This window comes from Anser brachyrhynchus (genome assembly GCF_964034855.1).
Source record: "Anser brachyrhynchus genome assembly, chromosome: 1".
Classification (NCBI taxonomy): domain Eukaryota; kingdom Metazoa; phylum Chordata; class Aves; order Anseriformes; family Anatidae; genus Anser; species Anser brachyrhynchus.
In genome coordinates, this window is record NC_137694.1 from 24576473 (window position 1) to 24593862 (window position 17390).

General features: G+C 37.3%; 1 protein-coding gene across 15 annotated transcripts in view; it reads left to right on the forward strand.

Annotated features, from left to right (window-relative positions):
• Positions 1–17390, forward strand: part of CADPS2 (calcium dependent secretion activator 2) — a 315444-nt gene that overhangs the window by 286791 nt on the left and 11263 nt on the right. For all 15 annotated transcript variants that reach the window (XM_080575606.1, XM_080575607.1, XM_080575605.1 and 12 more), the window contains one exon: positions 3463–3570. In XM_080575606.1, coding sequence (XP_080431732.1) covers positions 3463–3570 — 108 coding nt within the window. The remainder of the gene's footprint in view (positions 1–3462; positions 3571–17390) is intronic.

Below are 17390 nucleotides of genomic sequence, written 5' to 3' on the forward strand. Positions count from 1 at the left end.
TTCATTTTCAGATAGGCAAAACATCTTGTCTGTGGTTCTGAATAAAACAAACCTACAATAACTTTTTATCTATCATTAAAAAAAAAAAAAAACTTTTTTTTTTTTTATGGGGAAGTTTTCAGACAAAATGCATTTCAAAACACTTATCCAGATAAACATACCAGGATAAATATTTCTCCCAAAGATGTGTAAATAACTCTCTCCCATTAACTGTTGCAAATGTTCTGCCAGAGATTCACAGGAGCAAAATTTTATTTTTTGAGTATAGAAGTGGAGACTGGGTTGCTTAAGATCTGTCTGTTATTAGTAATGAAGAGTCCACTGTGACAGCTACTTAAAGTATATCTCAGTTTGCATTTTAAGGTACACCCAATTGCTTTATTATTATTATTTTATGTTAGCCTGTTTCTTTTTTTCTGAGACTTAATAAACCAAAATAGTAGAACAATGATAGGGTCATGTAATCAGAGGTTCACTTCTAATATATAATCCCTATGGGAAAAAAAAAAAAAAAGTTAAATCATTAACTATATAGCACTATTCCTGTTTTGGTGCTTCTAATAGCTTTCTTTTCTTCTTTCACATGTTTAGAGAAAACAAATAAAATCATTTCATCCTGTATAGAGAGATAATGAAGTATTTGATATACTCTTGGTTCATTCAATGTTTATTGTGTTTCATCTGCCATGAGCAAGATGGTTAGCTTGTACTGATCTCAGTGAGTTTTTAAGACAGAAAATCATATTGTTAGAATATTGGTAATCTTCCTCATCCAGACATTTCTACTGTAGGCAGACACTGTTTAATAGGAAAATTAATTTTTTTCCACAGCAATTTCAAAGATAATTATCCTGCACACATTAAAGAAGGATGAAGTGTTTTAAAGAACTGTAATTCTAATTGGTAAATGTCACCAGCTGTTGCAGTTACTCTTACTTGTGTATATTCTTTTAATGATTACACTCCTGTGCCACAAGATACATGAAAATATATTCACTAGGTGTGAAATTCCCATATGTCACAGCTTCAAGACTAGGTAAACATCTCAAAGATAAGGGGAGAGTTGATGCTGATGGGAAATGTTATTTTTCTAGATTTGGCTGTCTGCAAGACAAACATTTTTTTATTGAACTTAGTAAATGAAAAAATTGTGTGAATTGGAGAACCAGTAGGTTTTAGCATTCAGTGGAAGATTCATTTTTGTGTTTAAATATGTATCTCCAAGAATTATAAACAGGTATTCATTTGTTAGATTATCTCTTTCACCCACCCTCTGAGATTTCAAAATATTTTCCCATTGTCTCTCCAAGTTAAAACTAGTCTAATTCCTATAAATTTCCTGTGAGGTTTTAGAAAGTACATGCGATTTCAGCTCTTGTCATATTCTTTTGTACCATCACAAATGGTATACTGAGGGAATATACATAGCTTTCTGTTTTCACTTGTTATTTAGTTTCATGTAAAAAATATTTCTGTCAACTTTTAATGAAGAAGGCATATTTTTTATTGGAATTCCGTGATTTCCATGAACCATTTTTTTTAACAGAGAACAATTTTATCTGTTGTTTTTTTACATTTTTATTTCTGTGTTTAGGATCAAGGTGTGTAACTCAGATTAAATATAAATGGTACTGCTTTCCTCTTAAGAGTTTCATGTTGGCATCTGTATGTATGTGATAAGATTTTTAAATGAACTTACATTGCCTCTGGAATGACTAATGTAAATGTGCAGAGCATGTTAAGTTTTTCAGTGTGAGTTTTGGAGATGCTAGGATCATTAAACCAGGCCATCATTCCACATTTAACTATTATTTTTAAGAAATCAAGCTGTCATTCATGAAAATTAGTAAATGAAAAGTAAAGCTTATTTTGGGTCATATTCATGGTAGATCCAAGGAAAAGAGACAAAGCTCATGATCCAGGAGGTTTCATTCACTGCAGTTTTGAGAGGAGAACACTTTCATCCTGTTAATTGAGCGGCAGATTTTGGACAGGTAGCAGTTTGGGCATGTTACATGTTTCCTTCTTTGTGTGCTCAGACCTGTTTATGTACATTATATATGTCGCATACATGATAATAAAGAATGAGAAAAATAAAGTCCACTTCTAAACTAAAAGGCAAGCCTCACTATGAAATATGTGTAAATATTTTAACTATATCAGCCAGTTTGTGCATATAGGTCTTTAAAATATGCTGAATATTTTACTTTTACAGCTTTGCATCTATCTGTTTTGAGACACTAACAGCTTCTGAGAAAAAAGAGATGACTTATACCTTGGAATTCAGGGACTGAACACAGATGCCTTTGTTCTCCTTCGCTAGAGCTCTTTGATAATCTATATAGAATCTGAATCTGAATCCTTTATAAATAGCTTTGGGCCAAAACTTACTGTAAAGTAAGTTATAAAACTTAGCCTTCTTTTGCCTACCATGAACTTAAAAACCAAACAAACAACAATTGTTAATTGGGAGCAAAAGATACTTTTAAAAGATACTTCCTGACACAGAAGACTTTCCAAAGTGCTCATGCTCAGTTTTGATTCCTGTTAGAGAAAGGTGAACTCCTGACCTGCTCTGCAGATGCTACCAGGAAAAAAGGGACTTTGCAGGCTATCAGGGTAAGGGTTTAGTTTGAAAAAACATTTTATGGATACAGAGTTCCAGAAATCCCAACTAGGCAGGAAAGAGCAGCTGCAGCAACCATTCTAGCTGGCCTGACATAGGTGCAGCATTTCTTGAACTCTCCTGTGTTTGAGTGTGTATGAAAATTATGCCTACTCTGCTATTCCTGCAGAACATGGATTAATGCAAGAAGGGAAGTATTTCAGTCCTTGCTCCTTTCCTAGTCATCCTCTGAGCTGACTGTGCTAGCGCAACAGTTTCAGAAATAAAGGGCTGCTCTCATACCAACATTTTTGTGCCATTGTAACCCATTTGCTTTCAGTGAAGCGCTTGAACTTTGTGTTGGAATTAGTCGAACCTAACCTCAGACACAAAGTTCAGCTGTACATTGAAACCAGATGGCAACAAATCTGAGGCAATGCAAGAGGAACTATGTGGTGTTTTTCAACCATTTTCTGAATGTGATAGCAGAATGGACCTTGAGAGTGGGATGGTTATGGCAGCCTCACCAAGAACAAAGAGGAAGATGTCCAATTTTGCCATTGATGACAAGTACCAAGACTTCTTTCTTGATTCACGTATGGCAAAGCAGGTTTATGACTGAAAGCATTCGTTAAGTTGTAACGTTGAGAACTTTACTAATAGTGAACCCTCCTGGACTTGGTAATTAACTCAGAATTTACAGCAGATTTACTAAATGCTGTTATTACAAATATAAGCATTGTAATATAATCTCAGTTTTTATTACAACCATGTATAACTTCTTATAGGTCTCAGTTGTTGTGTGGCCTTTCTGTTTCCATTCCTCACTACTCTTTGCCCTTGCTTTGTCTCCACAGAAACCCGGGATGGATCTAGCAGATACCTACATTATGTTTGTTCGACAAAACCAGGATATACTTCGAGAAAAGGTCAATGAGGAAATGTATATAGAGAAGTTATTTGATGTAAGTAACTCCCCTTGCAAGACTTGCTGGTATCACTACTACAGTAGAGTGTATAAGCTGCATTTTGATGATATTCAGCAAGCCATTCAGATGTTCTTCCTTGTTGATTGCTTTTTCTTTTGCATTTTATATATTGTCTTCACCTATCAAGCGTGGCCTTTCTTCATTTTCTGCATAGAAATTTTAAGGGCTAGAAGGCATAAATAAAAATGTTACAAGTTTGTTATTTGAAATAGTCATTTTTTTTCCAGTGTGAGTAGTCCAATTTTATTTTTCAGTTTTGAATTTGTTAATGGAGAGAATTGGATTGGTGTGGTTTTTGGACTCCATTACAGAGTTAATTTCACTAAGTAAGGAACTTCTGCTTATCTCTGCTTGTTTGTATATGGAAAGAGACCAGCTATGCCAGGTGTATCTATGGGTTTGACTGGTACTACCATGGAACGACTTTTGGAATTTTTCTTTATGGTATTTTTAGTTGAAACTATTAAGGTCTTAAAGTTTAACATTCATTGAATGGTTGAATTCCTATTCAAAATTTTGATCCTGCTTCTTCATAATTCTCTTTCTCATCCTTGAGGCACACACATTGCCAGCCAGCTCTGTGTCTTTGTACTAATTTTCCTCAGCTTCTATACTAGCTTCTGCAGCCTCCCTCCAGCCATTTCTCTACCTTGATTTGCCCTCTTTTTGTTAGAAACAATCACCTACTTACTCTACCACAATTTTCCTGTTGTGAGGTTCTCCTATAAGGCCACTAGCATCACTCCTGGGCATATTTCTGCTTAATCAAGTTCTGACCACTAATTTATGGTGGTCGGGAAGTATGTCCTTTTCTGACTTGCCTGAAGCAGAAACTTTGGGTGAAATTGTATCATTTTTTTGTATAAATTCAAAGCACTACACATGTAAAATATAGTTAAAAGTTATTTTATTATAAACTTGAATCAATTTACATGACAATGATGTCAGTCACTTATAATTATGCAGGAATTCAAACGTGGAAACGTGTCATCTCTGACACTGTGCAATGCAATCCATTGCAAAACAAATTCTGGAATATAATACACACTTCAAAATGTATTTATTTGTGTGTCATCTCCTAAGTATTTTAGAAAGCTTTGCTGGCAGTTTCATTTAATTATGCAAGTTACAGCAAATGTTTTCATAACAGCAATTCACAGCCTTTACTGTGACACTACAGTTGTGGCAGTCACAGAAGGTCCCATAACATAGACTCTCAGCCATGGTATGTCATGTCAGTGTTTGTTGTTTGTTAGACTGGGTGGTCAAAATGAGATTTATCTCTCAGATTTTATATTTCCAGACACTCCCAGGCAGCTTTACAAAAAAAAAAAAAAAAAAAAAGTATCATCTGTTTTAATAAGCTAAGTGCTAATATGTGTGAAAAGAATGATTTTATAAAAGCTTTGATGCCCTGCAGGGGTAGAAAAATTATCATCCATCCAGCTGGCACCTTCACAAAGTACTAAAACCATATTAGCAACTTCTGCTTCAGTTTGCTTTTGCACTGAATCTGCAAGCATATGTTTCATTTTCAAGTTTCTATTTTTTGTTTTTCTTTGGGGTTATTTTTGCTTATGTTGTAATTTTCTGAATGTTAATAAAATTATGTGCCTAAGGCCAAGTCTAACTCTCACTGGAGAGACCACATTGACTTTGCTGATGTAATGGAATTGGACCAAGCCTTAGGCTACGTCCACAGTAGTAAACCAAACAGGGCCAGGGCAGAGGCTTGAGAACTAGCAAGTGATCATCTATACCATTAAGTCATCCGTATAGTTTCTATCTATCAAATCGTGACATGATTTTGGGTTAGGCTAACCAGTACTATTGGGGTTAACATGGGCTGAGGACTTCTCCCAAGTTTTACTGCAGCAAAGAAGCTTTTCAACACAAGGAAACATTTCTGTATCAGTTGCAAGCCATGACATACCACTTGCCTTAGAGACACAAAGCCATTCTTGTCCTCTTCTATTCAGCCGTATGCATCATATGCTGACATGGCCAGTGGTTATTGCTGCAAGGAGGGAAAAAAGATGTACATGGTTCTTGAAGCATAATGAGTATTATGTGTATCAAATATTTATCTGTACCTTTAGTTTTCTTCAGATATGGTAGTATCACATTTCTACATAAGATCACACTAGGACATAATCAATGGGACAGAATCAGACAAATGTACTAATAAATATGCAAGTTCATAGCATATGAAAATTTAAAACAAAGACATCTCACTGTGTAAACTCACCTTTCCCAAAATTAATTCAGATTTATAATAATGTAACTGAGCAAGAATTTGCACATGATATTGGAAGGTTTGGGGTTTTTTTTCTCCTTAATTAGTGATATAACAAAACCTAGATACTGTTTATAAATTCATTTCTATCAAATTAAATTTCAATAAAAATCATAAAATATATTGAAGTTTCTGTGTAAATATACTTCAAGCCATTTGACTGGCTGCAGTTGTACGTCATTATTGATTTCCCCTTAAAATACACACTATCTCTACCAGGTAAGAAATCATCAGCCAAGCAAAACAGGAAAAATGCATGTCTATGAAAACCACTGAAAAAAATTTAAAAAAAAACTTTGGTTTTCCAGAATATCCAACAAAACAAAGAAAAAAAAAAGAAACAAAAAACAACAACAACAAAAAAAAAACACAACAGACTGTTCTGTATACTAGAAGTGATAGCTATTGATATATATGAGATCAGGCCTTGGATGCAATTTTAATCCAAAATTGTATGCTTACAAATTACTCATTCATGGATTTCATTGACTTGATTTAGGGCTGCTATGTGATAACAGCTATTAAACTGACCAAGAACATGGGATGTCTACCATGTGAAGAAATGTATGTATCAAAGATCATGTAAATTTAAGAATAGTATTGATGTAAATGAAAATGTCTGCAAATGGGTCACAAGTATGTTAAGGCTAGAAGTTGGAGAATTTTCTAGCCATCTGAGAAGTCTCAAACTAGGAAGAAAGCAAAAAATAGGCACTGTTTTGCGGTGGTGCTTGAGAAGCCTGGGAAAGCATTGCTATGCTATACAAAATATGAAAATTCAGAGTAGAAATTAAACTTGTGATATAAGTCTTTACATATGAGAGAGATGCTCAAATCTCCAGGGAACTTTGAAAGACTAGGCATCAATTTTTCTCTGCACCATTTTCAACCATTCAAATCCTATTCTTCAGTGACTTTGTTGATCATGCTGCAGAACCCAGGTGGTTACTTTTTTCTTTTCTTTCATCTGAATTACTTGATTCTGGGTGCATTTCATTCTTCACCTCCTCAGGAATGGGTGTAGACAGCATTCAGAACTATGTGGATTGGTGCTGCTGGTGCACCAGAGGTCAGTGTGCCATCCTCTTGTTCTCCAACTTCATCAACAGCTTTGTAGTCACAAAGACTTTCTTGCTTGGTCAACTTGTCAAAGGCTGTGAGGGCTTTTTGTTTTCCTGTTGTGAGACATGGTCCTCTTCCTAGGATCAGCTGGGAATTTTACCTACCAAATTCCCGTGATGGGAAGGAAATTATGCTCTCCTCTCATATGTAGCAGTTTATAGGTGGGGGGAGGGGCGGGGGGGGAAGGGAGAAGGGAGTTGTTGATTGTTTTTAATGCTGAGGATTTTAAAAAGCACTAGCAAGGTTTTGTAATGTGTTGTACACATGGAAGATCTGCAGCACCTCTGGCTTAAATGTCTGCTCCCTGTTTGTGATTCCTGAAGGGTTGATTCAGTGATCCATATGATTCCTTCCAATCCTATATGCCACTGGAGCAATCTAAAACAATGAAGTTACAGTGAGACAAGTTTATATCTCTAATAAACTCAAGTAAAGCAAATATTTTCTACCATTAATGCTGCAGTGACTCAGACAGATTCAGTGTACAGCAACCAAACCATAAAGACAGGCACTCTGTGTTTGTTTAATGATTTAGATTTGTAATTATGGTTCAAAGCATCACCTATTATAGGTGATATATTTTTCTTTTAAAGTCTAATAATTTAAACCAAGAAGCAATTTTTTAAAATAACATTTAATAAAATGTTTTAGAAACAAAGTTAGACTTTTCAAACACTAGTTTAAAAATCTTTTCAGAAAAGACTGTATTAGTAGTATTTGGAGAATGGGAAAATGAGAAACCTAGGATAAATCTAAAATACTACTAATTTGAAGAAGCCCCCTCTTATTTATAAAGATAATCTGCCTGATGGATGATGTAAGAACATTTGTGCTGTGTATCTGGTCACAAAATTTTCAGATGTAAAAAATATCCAGCATTAAATTTCCCATGGAGCCTGGTTCAACACTATCTAAATCCATGGAGTTTTACTGGTAACTGCAATAAAAGCAGCACTATGTCCATAAACATGTCAGGTTATCATCACTGCCTAGACTTAGATTCATGTTGCTACCTGAATTTTTAAAATGAGACTAATAAGTCCCCATATTCCTGAGCATTTTAAGTGACATCAGACTTACAAATTAAAAATTGTTTTCTTTAGAATAAAATTGGATTTGTCTAACAAGCCTCACTTAAAAAAAAAAAAAAAGTAATTTTGCATAAAACACTGTATAAATCATTGATGTAGTACTTCCTGTAGTAATGTAAACTTCCTAAGTGCCACTTGGGTAGATTCTCAATTTCTTGTACTTGTTAATTGCACCTGAAGAATGGATATTATTGAATTTTCAAACATTTTCCCTTTAAAATAGTCTTGGTTTATTTGCCATTAAGAACATTATCTTATAGGTTATGTTTGTGTTGGGTCCGTCATGAAAAATTTACTGTGTAAACATATGTACAATTCTAATTTTAAGACTATGTATGTAATGAACTTTTATGCAATAGTTGCTTGCTACATTAAGAAACAAAGAATGATTTAAGGGAACCATTTTAACCCATCAGTGTTTAATCACTGATAAAGCTTAAGAATTTTCCACTTTTTTTAGGCTTTAATTTCTGGGAAAACTCTGCACAAGCCTAACATAAACACATGAAGTAGTCAGAGCACTCACCCTGAAAAGGTTGGCATTGGCAAGCAGGTCACCTAGTTAGCTTGCAAATGATGGCACCTGTTAGCAGATGTTGACTTCGTCCCTCCTGCCTCGTCTCTTACAGATGTTAAACTGGTGTGGTGTGACTGACCAGTCCTGTTGGCCTCACAGGGACTGCTGGTGTATGTCACTGTCCTCGTGGGCTGTGACATCTTTATGAATAGTATAAATGCTGAAGCACTTCAGGTTTCCATAGCTGCTTTTGGCTTTTGTATTTCAAAAGTCCAGATGTGATGTGATATTTTCTTTCTGTCAAAAACAAACAAAAAAAACTTGTATTTTGTCAGGAATGTGATTCAGATGCTAGTATTGTTTCTGTGTCACAACCATTATTTTCCTTTTCCAGGAGTAGAAATGGATGGATGATTTAAATTCAACGATGTACTTGAGGTTATTTGAGGTAGTAATTATTCTCCAAAGATTACTATGTCATGTGCTTCATTCTGTGCCTAAATGGAGATATGAAGTGCTTATCACAGAATCATAGAATGGTTTATGTTGCAAGGGACCTTAAAGATCATCTAAACCCAACCTCCCTGCCATGGGCACACCTCCCAATTGACCAGGTTTCTCAAAGCCCCATCCAACCTGGCCTTGAACACCTCCAGGGATGGAGTATCCACAGCTTCTCTGGGCAACCTGTGCCAGTGCCTCACCACCCTCTGAGTTAAAAATTTCTTCTTTATATCTAGCCTAAATCTACCCTCCTTTAGTTTAAAACCATTCCCCCTTGTTCTATCACTGTACTCCCTAATTAAGAGTCCTTCTCCAGCTTTTCTATAGGCCCTCTTAAGGTACTGGAAGGTCTCACCTGAGCCTTCTCTTCTCCAGGGTGAACAACCCCAACTCCCTCAGCCCGTCTTCATAGGAGAGGTGCTCCAGCCCTTTGATCATCCTCAAGGCCCTCCTCTGGACTCGCTCAAATAGGTCCACATATTTCTTATACTGGGGGCCCCAAAGCTGAATGCAGTTCTCCAGGTGGTGTCTCCCAAAAGCAGAGCAGAGAGGGAGAATCACCTCCCTCAACCTGCTGGCCACGCTTCTTTTGGTGCAGCCCAGGATACGGTTGGCTTTCTGGGCTGCAAGCACACATTGCCGGCTCATCAACCAACACCCCCAGGTTCTTATCCTCTGAGCTGCCCTCAATCCATTCTCCACCCAGCCTCTATTTGTACTTGGGATTGCCCTGGACCAGATGCAGGACCTTGCACTTGACCTTGTATAATTCCATGAGGTTCGCATGGGCCCACCTCTCAAGCCTGTCCAGGTCCCTCTGGATGGCAGCCCTTCCCTCTAGTGTGTTGACCACACTACACAGCTTAGTGCCATTGGCAAACTTGCTGAGGGTGCACTCAATCCCACTGTCCATGTCACCGACAAAGGTGTTAAACAGCGCCGGTCCCAGTACTGACCCTGAGGAACACCACTTGTCACTGGCCTTCACCTGGACATTGAGCTCTTTGAGTGCCACCACGCAGCCAATTCCTTGTGCACCAAGTGATCCATCCATCAAATCCATGCCTCTCCAATTTGGAGACAAGAATGTCATGTGGGACAGTGTCAAGTGCTCTGCACAAGTCCAGGTAGATGATGTCAGTTGCTCTTCCCCTATCCACCAGTGCTGTACCCCGTTGTAAAAGGCCACCAGATATGTCAGGTATGATTTGCCCTTAGTAAAGCCATGTTGGCTGTCACCAGCCATCTCTCTGTTTAGGTGTGCCTTAACATAGTTTCCAGGAGGATCTGCTCCGTGATCTTGCCAGGCACAGATTCATTTCTCTTTGCCATAATATCTGCTAGTACATTTTTAGCAAATGCTGCATTCAATTGCATCATTTATTTCATTTTTCTGACATTTTAGAAAAAAAAAAAACGTTAAAAATGTGCAAATGCTTCTCCCTGGCAAGTGAGTTAATCTTAGGCTGGTGTTGCACAGCTAAGAGGAATGTGTATTTTACATGTGAGCTTTCCATAGTATCAACTCTTTGTGCTGCTCAGGTCTACCTCAAAACCAACATTACTGCAGTATTCAGTACTCAACAATGTTTTATTAGAAAAACTTCAGTTGTGATTTTTCCCATTCTCACATTGGTTCCTGTCACATTAATTTTAATAAGTAATTTTACCTTATATTGTTACATAATTATTTGCAAGTGTGTGATTTGACAAAATGTCTACTTTTTGATCTAGGTTATATGCCAAGGCATTTCAGCAAGTTAAGACTAGGTAGAACTGGTTAGAGGCCACATTTGAATCAAAAGCTGTGTTTGTATTAAACTGAGAAACATGAGAGGACCGTGCCTAATTACTTAAGAGACTCAACAAAAATGGATTGTAGCTTGTTGATCTTCTTATTTCTTTGATAAGTCAGAATAATCTTCAAGAAATATGTGGGCTTCTTTCTCGGATTCTTGAAATTTGATCACAGTGCAAAATTGTCCTTTGGCGCAAACCCAGAAATACACATCTTTGCATGATGCACCTGGACATATGTGGCAGGTCTGGTAGAATCAGCTAATTAACAACACAGGCTTAAACAGGCACCTCATCTGGCAGTGTAGTTAGTTGCCTGATGGTGCTCAGCAGGATTTGGTAGTGCTTTTTATTTTTCTATCCTAATGGTCTGCTGCCCACCTAATTTTGCCTTATTGTCAGCCACTACTTACCGCAGCTTGAGGCCCTCCCAGGAGGCTAAATTATTATCAAAGGATTAGGGAGATGTAGCCTTGCAGCTCTGACATTTCTGATTACTTGTCTATGCCAGAACACTAATTAGCTGTGACTAATTAAGAAAAATGTTCCTGCCATAGAAAACCATTTAAAAGAACTGAGAAGTAGAAAAGCAATTGAAAAGCTGAGCAGTGCTCAGATTTTCCGATGCTCTTTAGATTTTCACCAAAGTCTTAACTCACCTTTAATTATGTCTAATATTTTATAGGGAAAATAGAAAGCTCTTGATATGAGAAACACTCAGCAGCTTTCTCTAGATCTAGAGACTTTCTTGTCATTTTAAAACAGTTTGTCGTGTCATTTTTGGTAAAAGAATTTTAAAGGAAACTGTAGGCAGCATCACCAAATGTGGACTGAAAAAGTGAATTATATTAATACGCTCAAATATATGAAACTCTTCTGCAAGATGCAAGCAACATCTTACAAATTTGCTAATCAAAGTCTGTTCAAAGTTCACTAAATTATTTCTCATGTTTTCAAGTAGATTCAGCCCTTTTTTTTTGAGATAGGAATCTGTAAAAGAAAAACAGTTCATTTGAAAGCTGAAAAAATGTAACTCCCTTCTGATTTCATATCGTATAGTTTTCTTTGATTTTTTTTTTCTTGAATACGCTGAGAAAAAGAGTGCCCGCTCTTGGAGGGTGCTGATTATGCTGCTATCAATCCAGCAAAGCTCAGTACTGTTGAAATCAATAGGACCACAACACACTTAAAGCAAAGCATGTGCTTCAGAGTTTGCTGCTTCAGGATCAGAATATTCAGCACTTTGTAAGCAGTTTTACAGTGTAGCTGAGAGTGTTTTCTCTAGAGGAAACCATAATGCAATGGCTGGTTTTGATATGTTTTTGTTATGATACATTTCTCCAATTCTTCAGTTTTGATTACATTTTTAATTTCTGAATTTCGATTTTATTACGTATCAAACAGCCCAAAAAGATATAAAAATGGTTTTCTCTAGGACCTTATTTATCCCATAGCCCACCCTTAATTTGGTATTCATGGAATAGATGTCTGCTACCCTTTTCACACTAATTTAATCATATTATTTAAATCTTCCCAGCAGGGGAGTAAGATTCTATGAAATAGATATTCTGATAGCTTGCTAAAAGAGCTATTGCTCTTCGGGTATAAAAAGGAAATAAAGAACTATTTTTAGGGCACTAAATCTCATATTCTGATATTCAGAGTGTCTTATGCAGTCATACATGCTGATTTTTCAGAAATGTATGAGAAGTTCACTTTTTTGGAAAAAGAACAATGTATGAATTGCTATGAAAAGGCGGTTAAAAATGTGGATCCTGAGTCAAAGCAGGAAGAAAAATAGGAAAAAAAATATCCCAAACTCAAGATTTTACAGCCAATTCTTTTTTTTTTTTTTTTTTTTTTTTCATCCTGAGGGAATTGTGTCATAAAGGGAGGTGGAACTACCAGGTTTTTTGCTTGTTTGTTTGGGGAGGGGCTGTAACATTGGGAACTTCCAGTACAGTTCCATAGACATTTCTGGTCTATACCGCTCAGTCATTTATTTTATGTATTTAAATGCATCTATCCATCACTCACAGTATCCATTCACTAAAAACAATAACAAACTCTATCAAATAAAAGAGAACTCCTTCCAACATCCAGGCACAATTTAGTCCTTTAACCTTTTTATCCTGCTAGGCACAAAGTAGCAGCGTCTCATTCCAGGAGCTGCATTTTTTTTTTCTTATCTCTATGGCTTGAAATGTGTCTAGCAACTTAATGGAATCAATTGAGCATGGCCAACAATAAAAATATAAAATAGCACTGAAACTTTAGATGAGTCTGTCAGTAAGTGTTAACTGTGGCTGTAGCTTTCACATTCTACGCAGTCAAGAGAAATCAATAAGGATTGTACCATTTATATTGTCTTATCTAATGTTTGTTCACCATGAAGTGCCAGGCACAAGCACCATCTAGAGAATATTGATTTCTTGATGTACTGTAATTCACACACATCTAAGCAGCAGGAGAACCTTGTGGTTTCTGAAACCCTACTTGTGGGTTTGATATTTTTACTTGTGTTTCATTTGGGTCAAGCTTAGTTTAAAAATTTATTTGATTTTTCAAATAGACGCACAACCACATTGTTGACCACAGCACAAGAAAAACAGTGTCAGAAAGCATAAGAATAATGTAGTTTTATTATAAAGGGTTTGAAGTAACAGAAAGAGGTTGCTATGTTGTAAGCCAAAATAGTACCAGGTGTGGCTTCTGCAGAGTGCTCTGAAACCAGCGACAAAGTTAGTGAGTCGCCAGTGGAAGGAACTTCTTAACCTACTTGATCAAGGGGAACTGAATCTTTAGCACTGATGTAAGCGTGCAAAAAGTTTTGATATAGATGATTTTCTTTAAATATTTTCAAGTGTTTTATCTTATGTTTCTTTGATTTACACAGCACTGGCTGTCCTTTATACTACGCTGTACCAAAATCATTCACAATGTGCAAAACAAACATTACAAATAACAGAAAAATGAGCTGAAAAAATAAAAATAATATACATATATATATATAGCAACCCAGCTGTAAAATCTGCATAGCTGAAAGAGTGCACACGTGCAATAGGGTCAGAGATGGAAAGGAACACCTGTTCAATCGAAGGATGCTTTCTCCAAAGAGATGAGGGAAGGAGAGAAGACAGAGGGAGGCAGGAGGCTGGACCTCTGCTCCGCATTAGCGCTGCTTGGTGTGGTGCCCGATCGATATGGCATAGGAAAGGAGTGACTACACCACTGTGCAACTCCCTATCAACCTCACAGCTGCATCCAGCCCTGTCGTGTCCCGCTACAATACCATGCAGAGTAAACGGATGATGAGTCAAGATTGTTGAGGTGGAAAGGAATAAGCTGTCTGTAAATATTCACACAGAGGAACCCCTGATATTTTAAATACTTTAATTAAAATATGTGTTTTACCTCATTCCGCATGGAGCAGGGAGTCTAAACAGGAGACTCCAGGACAAGAGCTGCTGATGTGAGGGGGGTACCTAAAGGCTGCATCACAGTTTGGCCCAGCTTTGGTCCACCTGGCTTTTGGTACCCGGTACAGAGGCCTCCCTCGAGGGACTCCCCAGGGAATACAGGCTGGCTGGGTATAAAAGCAGGTGTAGGTGTCTCAGTTACATGCCTTACAGGTAGAGGGAACTTGGACCTTCAACATTACTAATGCTACACATGCATTTAGGAAAACTGCATAGTGTTTCTGCAGCTATGAGCATTGATAGGATTTGTAAAACTAGATTCCGTATAGCAAGAAGCTGGTGTTATAATGATGAAAAACTTGGTCATTTCACATTATGTTCATTTGTTTATTTTGAGGATCCAAGCTGGCTTTCATTTCAAGGTCACTCAAGTGATGTTCCCCATTCTGTGCCTTGGAGGATGTTTGCAGATACACCCAAATTGCAATACAACACTGTACAGCGAGACTGACAGTGTTTGCTCCAGAGAGTTTTAGCACCAGAATAACCTATGGAAGTACTGTTCACAGATAGACTGCGTATCCAGAGTGGAGTAGGGGAACTGTTTGTGCTGTTAGTCTCTCACAGTCACAAGCATATTATGTTAGTACCTAGTGTTTAAGATCAGAACAGTAATATTACATATGTCCAGGTAGGGAAGGAAGAGTTCTGCATGTCTAATTTTGCAAAAACTTCCACTTTCTCTGTGCATCTACCATATGTGAAGAAGGCAGTAAAAAAAAAAAAAAAAAAAAAAAAAGACATTATAAAGTAGAATAAATATTGTAAATTGCTGTATTGTTGTTTAGCAATCTAGTATGCAATGTAGGCAGAGATGAGGACTGTGTATTTTCTACTAAATATGTATGTTTATTTGTGAATTGGCAGCAGTTCCATAGCAACTACTCAGTTTCCAATTATATGTCTAAGATGTGAAAAAAAATGACTTTCCTCCTGAAACATGAGCTTTTCATACCTAAGAAGTTCTTTATTGTTTCAGAAAAAAATACCCTTTTTTTCCTATAAGTTTCAAAGGTGCTTAAAATGTTTTTAAATGTGCCCCATTCTCTCTTTTCTTTTTATTATTGCTTCCTGAAAACCAGCCTACCTAATATGTTTCTGTCTGCCACCAAATAATCTGATCCAGCAGCTGTTCACTTGTTTGTTGTGGTGAGTCCCACTGAACAGGGTCTGTCTGTCAGGGTTTGAGTTCCTCTTTCTGCTGAGCTCTTTTCCCTTTTCTCCTGATTGCTTTGGGTGTGACAGTGAGACTCCTTCATTCAAATAGGCAGGGAGGAGACTGACTCGAGCCTAAAGTGTTTGGTTCATCAATTAGTCAGTCTTAAGAAAAACAAAATGTTTTTGAGGTCCCTGAGAGGTTCATTTGGGTAATGACACAAAAAAGGCAGAAGAAAACCAAAAGAAGAGTCCCACTGGAAGAAAACCTTTCTTCCTTGGCCAAGCATGCGTACGAAAGGCAAATTAATGTCTGCTACAATCACACACGGGAAGGGAAGGGAAGGGAAGGGAAGGGAAGGGAAGGGAAGGGAAGGGAAGGGAAGGGAAGGGAAGGGAAGGGAAGGGAAGGGAAGGGAAGGGAAGGGAAGGGAAGGGAAGGGCTTGTACATAGACAGAGCTCATAATTTGAAATACCAAACTAAACAAATCTTGGTCCTGATCCGTTTATCACAGGAAGTAGAAGTACTGAAGCAGACCACAGTATGCATTTTTGTTTGTTTGTTTTCACTTCTTTCTTGTTGCATGTAGCTGAAAATTAGGCTGTGAACATTTTTGCACATACCCAAGCCAAAATTCAAAACTTGGCTTAGCATTTCAGGCCTAGAGGAGGAAGCGAAACATGGAAGCTGGATGAAAACTTGAGACATTTCCAGGAAAATGGCTTGATCAGTGGTGTAGAGCATTAGAAGCATAAAACTGTGGCGAGGTGGAAGAGCTTTGTCTCAGAGTCTTGGTGCAAAGTAGGAGCACATGAAGGAACAGTGAGCTTGAGAGTATTTCAGCAGAAATGAGTGATACAGCAATAGGGGGACTTTTAGACAGGTCCTTTAATGAAAACATGGGAAGGAATTGAAGTGAACTGGGGGACTGTGGGTAAATAGAGTTTATTTGTATTACACTTAGTATTGATTTAACTGTTTACCTTTTCCAGATCAAGGGCTTGAAACATCTGATTTTTGGTGTAGTGGAAAAGCTTCATTTGTTTGTAGTGTCTGCTAACCCCATGATTCCAACAAGCCTAACTCCAGGAATTTTCCACTCATGCTTACCCTAATTTTTATTTCTTTCATTTTTTTTAAATGAAAACTCCTAGGGGAAAAAGTGCAAAAAGAGTAGAAGTAGGGACATGGTGACTCTCAAACGTATTTTTTTTTTCTCCTTGAACTTTGCAAGCATTTAAGAAAATGCAAAGATAAGCCCTGAAACCTTCCAGGTCTGATGTCTGCAAATTAAAGGGTATATATATATGTATATATATACTGTTACTGGATAAAAGAGTATGATAAAGCACCATTTCAGTTTTTGTATTGTGTTGATTATATTTTATATTCTGTAAATATTAAATAAACTATTTTAGTGTGTCCTGATATAGTAAATGTACAGGAAGTGTAGGTGAGGAAGTTGAGTTTGAGCAGTGTCCATAAGTTGGAGAAACAATTCTGTCTGCATGTTGTAATGTCAGCTGTTCCTTCCCATATTCATCGTGCTATGGAATTTAGGCCACATCAGTTTTCTGTCATAGCAGCCTTTGAAACAGAAGGTTGATATATTTTTTTTCATTTTTCAGAGAAATAGTGTAAACTTCTTTGATGTTCTAAACAGAAAGATTGCTATCTCCCACTCACTCTGCCCGCCCCCCCCCCCCCCCCCCCCCCCCCCCCCAAAGAGCCAGATGCATTAGAGTAGCTGTAAGAAGATCCAGGCTACAAGTGTAGTTGAAAATTGTACTGTATCTAGAGGTGTTGCAGTTTCTATTTCTACAGTCAGAGGCC